The following is an 11,210-nucleotide window of genomic DNA, read 5'->3' as shown; positions in this document are numbered from 1 at the left end:
TACTAATTGAGTGTATGTAAACTTCTGACCCACTGGGAATGTGATGAAAAAAATAAAAGCTGAAATAAATCATTCTCTCTACTATTATTCTGACATTTCACATTCTTAAAATAAAGTGGTGATCCTAACTGACCTAAGACAGGGAATTTTTACTAAGATTAAATGTTAGGAATTGTGAAAAACTGAGTTTAAATGTATTTGGCTAAGGTGTATGTAAACTTCCAAATTCAACTGTATATAAGTGTCAAACCCCAAATTTATTCAACAAAAAAAATTCCCTGCCAAGAAGTTTCCTTCCGTTTTAAACTTTGTTTTTAAAATCCTTTGTTGTTGTTGTAATGAATTCTTTACAGTCATGTTTTTTCATCATATTTTAAATAACTTGTAGAAAATACACTTTATGACACTGTCCTGAAGGCATTATGACCATCCTTTGTCATTTTACTTGGACCAAAAAATATACACTTTATGACACTGTCAAGAAGCATTATGACCATCATAATCATATAAGCCAGATCGGCCTATCACGTACATTCCCTTATATCAGTCATCAGTCAAAAATAGGGTGTCTGGTCCTACTCCTGAAATCTGCTCCTGCATTCATCCCAGCCATCAGCAACAGAGCATTGGGGTATGTGCATGTCTGACATCAATGTCTGCGCAATTACAATGATAATTTAATATGGTCATAAAAAAAAATATATGTCACAATAGGTATAAATATGCAGTATGTGTCATGACAGTGTTATGTCAGCTGTATTGACATATTATGACATGGTTATGACCGTGTCTTAACATGTTATGTATCATGTTATGTTATGACACTGGGTGTCATGTGTTACGGATTAAACTAACCCAGTAATGAATTAGCTCTTCAATTAAAATCATAACCATTGAAATATTTGACATGATCATATTTGACAATAGGTTATAATTATTATAAAATCCAATCATGGCTTTCATCAGTGCCTTTATAAGTTTAGATATTTCTTTGCTGCAAGTCTGTATTTCTGGCCTATTTCTTGACATCCAAATGCAATCATAGTTGCTGTATGTGGAGTCTCAATCACTGAAAAGGGTTTAACCATACTACCGCCTGGGAGGCATGTGTTTCCGCGTGAGATGCGTGTTGATACCGAATTGAAACGAGAAAAAGTGTCAACAAAGTCCATACAATGAATGACGTTACTGGATATAAATATATCACATCATCATCACACAATTCACTGCCGACACAATCTGTTTAGAAGAGGTTCAGAGATCAGAGCTTCTCTCCCGGTCAAGCATATTCCGCGTGATACCATAATGTGCAGTGCATGCGCGGACGCAAACTCTACAGCGCGGATGGCTTGATTGAGGATTTTCGTTTGCGGGATAGGTTGTAGTCTGACAGCAGTATCAGACTACAGAGTGCGCACCTAGGGGCCTGGTTTATATGTATATATATTATGCACAGATTTGACTGTACATATGCCTACATTAAAATCCACGCCAATGTTGCTTGAATTTGGCCTGAAAATATGCAATTCATGTAAATGTTTCATAAGAATGTCTGATTAAGGCGATAGAAAAAATAAAGTATGCAAGAACAAGAGGATTTTGTAACAGATAATTGTGTAACAAAGAATAATGGTAAGGATCATTTGCCAACCCTCATCCTCAAATAAGGTAGGCTATGAAATATTGTTTTTGTTATTATTATTATTTGTGTATGCCTACTTGATTTACATTTTACTGCATTGTTAGGAGCCAGTAACATAAGCATTTCGCTGCACCCGCTATAACATCTGCTAAACAGTGTACGCGACCAATAAACTTTTATTTGATTTAGGTATAAACCAATTCCAAGTGGTATTGTTTATCGTCTATACAAGCACACAGTACAGGTAGGCTAACTGACAAAATAATGGAAACACTTGAGTAAATGAGGGTTCTGGCGGCTCGGTTATGGTGGTGGGGTGCATTTTCCTGGCATGGTTTAGGTTTACTCAACCGCTTAGAGGGCAAGGTAAACGCTAGTAAATACACAGCCATTCTAGTGATCACCTTCAGCCTACTGTATGGTGCATCTTTCTATCCTGATGGGAGTGGATGACAATACCCCCATCCACAGGGCACGAGTGGTCACTGAATGGTTTGATTGATGAGCATGAAAACTATGTAAACCATATGCCGTGGCCATCTAAGTCACCACATCTCAACCCAATTGACCACTTATGGGAGATTCTGGCCCGAGACAATGTTTTCCACCACCATCAACAAAACACCAAATTATGGCATTTCTCGTGAAAGAATGGTGTCGCATTCTTTCAATAGAGTTCCAGACACTTGTAGAATTTATGCCAAGGCGCATTGAAGCTGTTCTGGTGGCACAACCACCTATTAAGACACTTTATGGTGTTTCCATTATTTTGGCAGTTAGCTGTATGGTGTATTTATTTCCATGAAATAAGAATATAATTATAGCCTACTGAAATTCATGTTTTCATTAATAGGTAATTATAAGTAAATAGGCTATGCATTTTTACCATGTTATTATCACTATTCCGAGCTATAATGTAAAGTCGTATCGGACATTTTACGGAATGCACCTTTCAGTGGACCTTAGACGGCTTTCCGCTCCCTCTTTGGCTGTGGGTGACTTCATCGTTTGGGCCATGGATTGGTGGAACGGAGACCATATCATGCACACGTGACCCCTCTTTCTGGGAATGTTCCTGGAAAGACGAGCGCTCCGTCAACAAGGAAAACTAGGAAAGGAAACATTGTAAACCGAAAAAACTCAGTGCCCAGACCCTAGACTGGTAAAGAGTACACACTGATAGACTGCCAGGTCGTGCATTTAGAGGGCAGCTCGTGACATATTGTGGATTGTTTGTTGAATATATCCCTGAAAATATCATACATCATGCAGGATACCAAACAAGTGCTCCAGATCTTTCGTTGCGCTGTGTGACTCAAGGCTTCAGTTTGAATTGCTGAGGACATTAACTGTTTAACCAGTGCAGGTAAAATTAATGATTAGTTGCAGCAGCCAATATATATATATGTTCTGCGTTATTGAATGTATGGTCTCCAATACAGGAGAAGCCTAATTGTAATGCGGTTTCTATGCCAAAAAGTGGTTTATGCGCCAAGAAGACGTGAGTTGAGAGATTCGGCATCATATTTTGTTCGCAGCATTTAGCCTATTAATCATTTTTTAATCCAATCACATCACACTTTACTCAACATATTCTTAAGTAGTAGGCTACTGAATCTCATTGCATGTTCTATATTGGCTATCGGCGATGAAGTCTATGTTTGGCTATAGGATGTATCCAGACTACCGTTGCGCAAACTAGACCACTTTCATGTAGAATGGTGAAACATTTAAATAAACTGTGAAAAACGTGAAATATTCCTAATTAGTGTAATTTGGTTCTAGGAGTTAGGCTGCAGAAGATCTTCTGAAAAGGCTATTTCAAGGGTTAGACCTCTGGGGATTCCAAGAACGCACTTAGGCTCGTAAAGGTGAGTTATAGCCCCATTTCAAAAGCCGATTTTATAAAAATAATTATAGGCCTAGATGTGAGCCTACAACTTTAGTCTAAGACATACTGTATTTTCCATTAAGATTTGACAAACGACCATAATAGTTAATGTAGTGAGTGGAATTATTTGGACACATGTAGGACGCATAGGCTATTCAACACAGCAAATTATTCAAATCATGGAGTGATGCTAACACAGGTTAATTTATAGGGCTAGGCGTCAGAGTGTCTGGCTTTTGGAAATGGAAATTCTTTAAATCATTTTTATAGAACTGATTAGGCTCCTATCAATTTGTATGTGTGAGCTTTAGTTGATTTTTTAAGACTTTGGATGGGATACATACTAGGTGTCTAAAACAGATTGAGAACCATCGGATGCCCAAATCCTCCGGTGTACCATCGCCTTCAGGCCCAATGATTATTCCGACCAGTGCCCCCGACAAATCCCTCAATGCAGTCCGGCTAAAGGACAGCGAGCTGGAGCCACGTCGAATTGAGTCAAGAGAGGATGCCGCACGGTTGCAAAGAGCCATGTCTCACCTTCAGGAGTCAGGTTAGCATATGTTCGTTATTGTAGGTCTACATTTCGATTTATGGACTATTTCAGTCAGTTGTCTGACTAATGAGACATTTTCTGTCTCATTAGAATGCTCAGACAACAACCATATTGCATTAGACCTACAGCCGATTGAAATGTCATGTTACATTTTTTTTTCACTATTCAAACTTTATATCTGTCTATATCTGACATGAATGTAGCCTAACATTTAATTTCAGATGACATTATGTAAAGAATGTTTGACAGACTAAACGTATTGCACACTTATGCATCTAATATTTCCAGCTGCATGTCCCTCTCCCTCTTGCTCATGCTCCCCTCTGTGTGTTTTGCAGGCTGGTACTGGGGCCCCCTGACAGCTGCTCAGGCTAAGCAGGTTCTGATTGATGCTCCAGAGGGGACTTTCCTTTTGCGGGACAGCTCCTACCAGGGCTACCTCCTCACCCTGTCTGTGAAGACCAGCCTTGGCCCCACACACCTCCGTATAGAGCACGCCACTAGCATGTTTGGCTTCGACTCTGTAATTGTGGCACGGCCACGACTGCGGAGGTTTGAGGGTGCTGTAGATCTGGTGCAGCACTATGCCCTGACTTACAAGCATCTGGCCACTCAAAATGACACAGGGGGGGGTAACCCTTCGGCCCCTACAGAGAAAACTCTGCAGCTCAAACTCACCCGGCCCCTCCATAAAGTCTCCCCTAGTCTCCAGCACCTTTGCCGCATCACTATCAACCAGCATTCTCGCTGTCACCAGGACTTACCCTTGCCTAGGCGGCTACAGGACTTTTTGCTGGAATACCCTTTTGTGTTGTAGGAAATGTTAATCTGATTTTTTGATACTCCTGAATTGTACTGTTAAATCTGACAATTTCGATCAATGTCCTAATATAGTGCTGAAAATGGGCTTCCCCCCCACCTCATCAGCTGTATACAAGCTGGTTCCTAGATTACAATTTAGCAGACTTCTTTACAGATATCAGTGGCAAAATGTACCTACTTGGGGTATATTATTATTTCCTGAAATATCACCACCTTAGGTTAGTTAAACTAAATCAACAATTGAGAGTACTGAAATGGAATGCTGAAAAAATAACATACAAAAGAAAATAGATAAGAGCTTTGTTATTGTTATATAAACGGTATTGAAGAAAGATTATTGCATTAGAAATGGACCACATTCATTAAAAACACAATACACTATTTCACCTCATACCATGGCTTTTATTGTGGGGGATTTTTGATTAATATGAATCATGAAGATTACCGAACCATAGTCTTGCTGCAAAGGTGGCTGATCTGAGTGTCCTATCCATTCCTATTTTTTCTGAATCCTGGAGTGTAACTTGGTCATTATCAAGGTTGTGTAGTTTCAGCTGATCTCACTAACTTTTTGTTTTTTTAAAGACTGTCATTGTGGTAATCAATTTCAGGTCCAACTTAGGTTTCCTTATAGATCTTTGAGATGCTGAAATAACCATCTCTTGAACTGAGGAATAACACAATAAAAAACAGCAAAATCCTGCTTGTGAAGCTTCCTCATATCCTTCAACACTGCCTTATGTATAAATGAGAGTGTGCTTTCTATCATGGTTTATTTGCGACCATTTTGCAGAGCTATTTGGATTTGACATTGATATGTTTTCATGTGTGACAGTAGCCAAATTAACTCCATTAATATTGTTGTTCTTTTTTATGATGATCACTGATCTATGTCTCAAAGTCGGGGGAATTGGCCAATTGAAACAATATAAGAATGCAATGCGAGAGAGTGTGCCATGTTTTCTCTTTTTTTGTGGTTATACTTTGGTTAAATTGTTTAACAGGGAGCATTAAAATCTTGTATTGGTTACAAAAAAATCACTCTCTCTGTTTGTTTATAATTTTGGACTTGAGGGAATATGATTAAATATAGAATTGTTGTTTTTAGTCATTAGACTGAATACGTTCCAGAACATTTTAGTTACTATAAGCCTCCTATGGGAGGCTACAATAAACCCAAATGAACATAGAAGATATGCAAAATTAATGGACCATTATTTGTGTTTCCATGAAATGTTCTGCTTTTTAAATGTGAAAATCAAGTATAAGCCTCATCTATTTATTTTGCCACAGAGGAATTACATGTTTTTAGATAAACCATTTTGTAATACAAATGTGATCTTTTATAACTGCCTATTTATAGCTGTCCCTGTATCTGCCTCTTGAGAATGATTCAGAATGGCAAAGGTGCATTATGACAGGATTTTGATTAATCCCTTGACCTGGTTTGCTCAGCTTCAGCTCACCGCTCCTTCTAGGAAAGTAAAGACAGGGAAAAATGCAGTGCTCTTTGAGGAAACCATAGAAACTACAGACAATAGTGTGTGTGTGTGTGTGATGGGAGGGGGGGAGGGTTCTGCACTTGTAAGCCCTCTTTTACCTTTCCCAGAATGATTAAGCCCGTTTCTGTTTGACCCCATGTTCACCCATAGGTTCTCTGGTGAAGGTTATCCGGTGTTTCTTTTAATTTCAACATGGACATTCATTGATTATTGTACAAAAACAATCTCCCCACTCCCAGCTTACGTCATTACAGAGACATACTGCAAGTGTGCACAGCAAAGGTTGGGGCTTATGCTGTAGTAATATGATATCTCACTAATGCAGAGGTGTGTGTGTGTGTCTGAGTGTGTCGTTTTTTGTTGAGCCCATTGAATGACTCACCATTCCTGGAATAAGGATTCCTGAAGGCTGCTGCAACCACAACTCACCCCCAGATGATTATCACTCAAAGCCCCAACTACAGAGAGAGTGGAAGAGAGATGGACAGACAGAGAAAGACAGGGTGCGGGATAAGACAATTTTGAACAATCACTTTTCATAATAATTTGCCATATTCATTCATGGCTTCTGTTTCTGTCTCAATAGACATCTTTATTACAGTTATTTTTATTACATATTCTTATCTACCGCTTACTTCCCAGTAAGGGACTTCCTTAGAGGACCCTGACCTTGAATTTAACGTACTGTTCTGTAAATGATTGAAATAGTGGGTATGATTAATGAAAATACATTTATGACCTTTTTACTGTAGATTGAATAAACACAAATATAAATGTTTCTTCAGAGTTCATCCTCTTACTCTGGTGTAGAAGTGCTCTTTAGAACTGCCCAAATAATCACATTATTCTAGGTTCAAATCGCAGCAAAAACTGCAGAGCAACAAGTCCATGTATAGTAAATGTCCATGTATTGAATTAATTTAGGTTTACCTAGACCCACAAGTAAAAAGATGATTTCATCTCCCCAGCACCAACATGAGTTGAGGTCTTACATTAGGACAAACTTACTCAGTGCCAAATATGATTGCTCTTTACTTTCTCCATCCCCTCAAAATCAAATAAAATGTTATTTGTCACATGCTTCATAAACAGGTGTGGACTAACAGGCCCTTCCCAACAATGTAGAGAGAAAAATATAGAAATAACAGAAAAATAATAACACAAGGAATAAATACACAATGAGTAACGATAACTTGGCTATATTCACGGGGTACCAGTACTGAGTTGATGTGCAGGGGTACGAGGTAGATACTGCATGTACAGTGGGGCAAAAAAGTATTTAGTCAGCCACCAATTGTGCAAGTTCTCCCACTTAAAAAGATGAGAGAGGCCTGTAATTTTCATCATAGGTACACTTCAACTATGACAGACAAAATGAGAAAAAAAAATCCAGAAAATCACATTGTAGGATTTTTAATTAATTTATTTGCAAATTATGGTAGAAAATAAGTATTTGGTCACCTACAAACAAGCAAGATTTCTGGCTCTCACAGACCTGTAACTTCTTCTTTAAGAGGCTCCTCTGTCCTCCACTCGTTACCTGTATTAATGGCACCTGTTTGAACTTGTTATCAGTATAAAAGACACCTGTCCACAACCTCAAACAGTCACACTCCAAACTCCACTATGGCCAAGACCAAAGAGCTGTCAAAGGACACCAGCAACAAAATTGTAGACCTGCACCAGGCTGGGAAGACTGAATCTGCAATAGGTAAGCAGCTTGGTTTGAAGAAATCAACTGTGGGAGCAATTATTAGGAAATGGAAGACATACAAGACCACTGATAATCTCCCTCGATCTGTGGCTCCACGCAAGATCTCACCCCGTGGGGTCAAAATGATCACAAGAACGGTGAGCAAAAATCCCAGAACCACACGGGGGGACCTAGTGAATGACCTGCAGAGAGCTGGGACCAAAGTAACAAAGCCTACCATCAGTAACACACTACGCCGCCAGGGACTCAAATCCTGCAGTGCCAGACGTGTCCCCCTGCTTAAGCCAGTACATGTCCAGGCCCGTCTGAAGTTTGCTAGAGAGCATTTGGATGATCCAGAAGAAGATTGGGAGAATGTCAGATGAAACCAAAATAGAACTTTTTGGTAAAAACTCAACTCGTCGTGTTTGGAGGACAAAGAATGCTGAGTTGCATCCAAAGAACACCATACCTACTGTGAAGCATGGGGGTGGAAACATCATGCTTTGGGGCTGTTTTTCTGCAAAGGGACCAGGACGACTGATCCGTGTAAAGGAAAGAATGAATGGGGCCATGTATTGTGAGATTTTGAGTGAAAACCTCCTTCCATCAGCAAGGGCATTGAAGATGAAACGTGGCTGGGTCTTTCAGCATGACAATGATCCCAAACACACCGCCCGGGCAACAAAGGAGTGGCTTCGTAAGAAGCATTTCAAGGTCCTGGAGTGGCCTAGCCAGTCTCCAGATCTCAACCCCATAGAAAATCTTTGGAGGGAGTTGAAAGTCCGTGTTGCCCAGCAACAGCCCCAAAACATCACTGCTCTAGAGGAGATCTGCATGGAGGAATGGGCCAAAATACCAGCAACAGTGTGTGAAAACCTTGTGAAGACTTACAGAAAACGTTTGACCTCTGTCATTGCCAACAAAGGGTAAATAACAAAGTATTGAGATAAAGTTTTGTTATTGACCAAATACTTATTTTCCACCATAATTTGCAAATAAATTCATTAAAAATCCTACAATGTGATTTTCTGGATTTTTTTTCTCATTTTGTCTGTCATAGTTGAAGTGTACCTATGATGAAAATTACAGGCCTCTCTCATCTTTTTAAGTGGGAGAACTTGCACAATTGGTGGCTGACTAAATACTTTTTTGCCCCACTGTATATATAGGTAGGGATAAAGTGACTAGGCAACAGGATAAATAATAAACAGTAGCAGCAGTGCATGTGATGAGTCAAAAGAGTTACTGTAAAAAGGGTCAATGCAGATAGTCCGGATAGCTATTTGGTTAATCATTTAACTATTTGGCAGTCTTATAGCTTGGGGATAGAAGCTGTACAGGGTCCTGTTGGTTCCAGACTTGGTGCATCAGTACTGATTCCCATGTGGTAGCAGAGAAAACAGTCTATGACTTGGGTGGCTGGAGTCTGACAAGTTTTAGGGCCTTCCTCTGACACCACCTGGTATAGAGGTCCTGGATGGCAGGGAGCCCGTCCCCAGTGATTTACTGGGCTGTATGCACTACCCTCTGTAACACCTTGCAGTCGGATGCCAAGCAGTTCCCATACCAAGTGGTGACGCAGCCAGTCAAGATGCTCTCAATGGTGCAGCTGTAGAACTTTTTGAGGATCTGAGGGCCCATGCCAAATCTTTTCAGCCTCTTGAGGGGGAAGAGGCGTTGTCGTGCCTTCTTCACGACCGTGTTGGTGTGTTTGGACCATGCTCTCGACCCGCTCCACCACAGCCCCCTCGATGTGGATAGGGGCGTGCACGGCCCTCCGTTTCCTGTAGTCAGTGAAAATGTCAGTGAAGACACCTGCCAGCTGGTCAGCGTATGTTCTGAGTATCCATCCTGTTAATCCATCTGGCACCGCGGCCTTGTAAATGTTAACCTGTTTACTCAAATCGGCTACGGAGAGCGAGATCACATAGTAGTCCGGAACATCTGGTTCTCTCATGCATGGTTCAGCGTTGCTTCCCTCGAAGGGAGCATAGAAGGCATTTAGCTTGTCTGGTAGGCTTGTGCCACTGAGCAGCTCACGCGGCTGGGTTTCCCTTTGTAATCCATAGTAGTTTGCAAGCCCTGCCACATCTGATGAGCGTCAGAGCCGGCGTAGTATGATTCGATCTTAGTCCTGTATCAACGTTTGGACTGTTTGATAGCTTGTCGGAGGTCGTAGCGGGATTTCTTATAAGTGTCCAGATTAGTGTCCTGCTCCTTGAAAGCGGCAGCCCTAGCCTTTAGCTCAGTGCGGATGATGCTTGTAATCCATGGCTTTTGGTTGGGATATGTAAGTACGGTCACTGTGGGGACGATGTCGTCGATGTACTTTTTAATGAAGCTTGTGACTGACGTGGTGAACTCCCCAATAATATTGTGTGACTCTCAGAACATATTCCAGTCTGTCCTAGCGAAACAGTCCTGTAGCTTTCTGCATCCCTGACTAATGACACATGTTTTTCCTAACGTTCACCATAAGTCACCATGATCTACCTACTCTATGGCTCACACTATACATGTTTGTTTCCCCCCAATTTTGACTAAGGATTGTCCATTTTTCGCCCTATGTATTCTCTCATTGTGTCTGCCTGTAGTTATTTGTATTAATTACCAAACAGGCATTACATGATCCAATTGTCATGCATCTCCATCCCTCTTTCCCCATTTGCAATATAATTTCAAATGTTCTCTGAACTGGCGGCCTATGAGACAGAAAGAGAGACATCTGTTTACACAAGCTTGTTCTCTGTTTTCTAGGGCCTGGTGAGGGGAGGGGACTGGTGGTGCAGAGCCGGAGGGATTGAGGGTGAGAGAAGGATGCGCAAAGGCAGCTGCACTCAGAAAAAAATGGAATTGCAATTCCAGCAGTATTCTTTCCTGGAAGTAGGGAAATACTGTGAGATTCCACTCTCTCACTGCTCCCACCACCTCTTCCAGCCCCCGTCCCCCATACATGCCTAGCCCCTCATACATGCATGCGTAAGCTACTCCAACACACAGGCATTTCCACCTCAATATGCCCAGTGAAAATAAATCAATATTGTTGCATTTGATTGGGCTCTGGAGTTTTTCTTGATCCTATTACCTGGCCAGAAAAAAAG

General features: G+C 40.8%; 1 protein-coding gene across 1 annotated transcript; it reads left to right on the top strand.

Moving 5' to 3' along the window:
• The first annotated feature begins 2,704 nt into the window (after positions 1-2,704).
• On the top strand, positions 2,705-5,927 carry LOC120060704 (suppressor of cytokine signaling 2-like). Its single transcript, XM_039010107.1, has 4 exons — positions 2,705-3,008; positions 3,428-3,513; positions 3,881-4,086; positions 4,428-5,927. Exons 3-4 carry the CDS (start codon positions 3,909-3,911, stop codon positions 4,904-4,906), a joined length of 657 nt encoding a protein of 218 aa, XP_038866035.1. The 5' UTR covers positions 2,705-3,008; positions 3,428-3,513; positions 3,881-3,908; the 3' UTR covers positions 4,907-5,927.
• The last annotated feature ends 5,283 nt before the right edge of the window (positions 5,928-11,210 follow it).

The sequence above is a fragment of the Salvelinus namaycush genome, chromosome 16, assembly GCF_016432855.1.
Source record: "Salvelinus namaycush isolate Seneca chromosome 16, SaNama_1.0, whole genome shotgun sequence".
Classification (NCBI taxonomy): domain Eukaryota; kingdom Metazoa; phylum Chordata; class Actinopteri; order Salmoniformes; family Salmonidae; genus Salvelinus; species Salvelinus namaycush.
The sequence above is the reverse complement of the archived record's forward strand: the minus strand, read 5'-3'. Positions and strand labels throughout refer to the sequence as shown.

What these genes read in the sequence shown, in the direction of transcription:
- LOC120060704 (XM_039010107.1), top strand. Translation starts at nt 3,909, where the DNA reads ATGCCCAAATCCTCCGGTGTACCATCGCCTTCAGGCCCAATGATTATT. An exon ending in GTCTCACCTTCAGGAGTCAG is followed by an intron (nt 4,087 to 4,427) that starts GTTAGCATATGT and finishes TGTGTTTTGCAG; the next exon opens with GCTGGTACTGGGGCCCCCTG.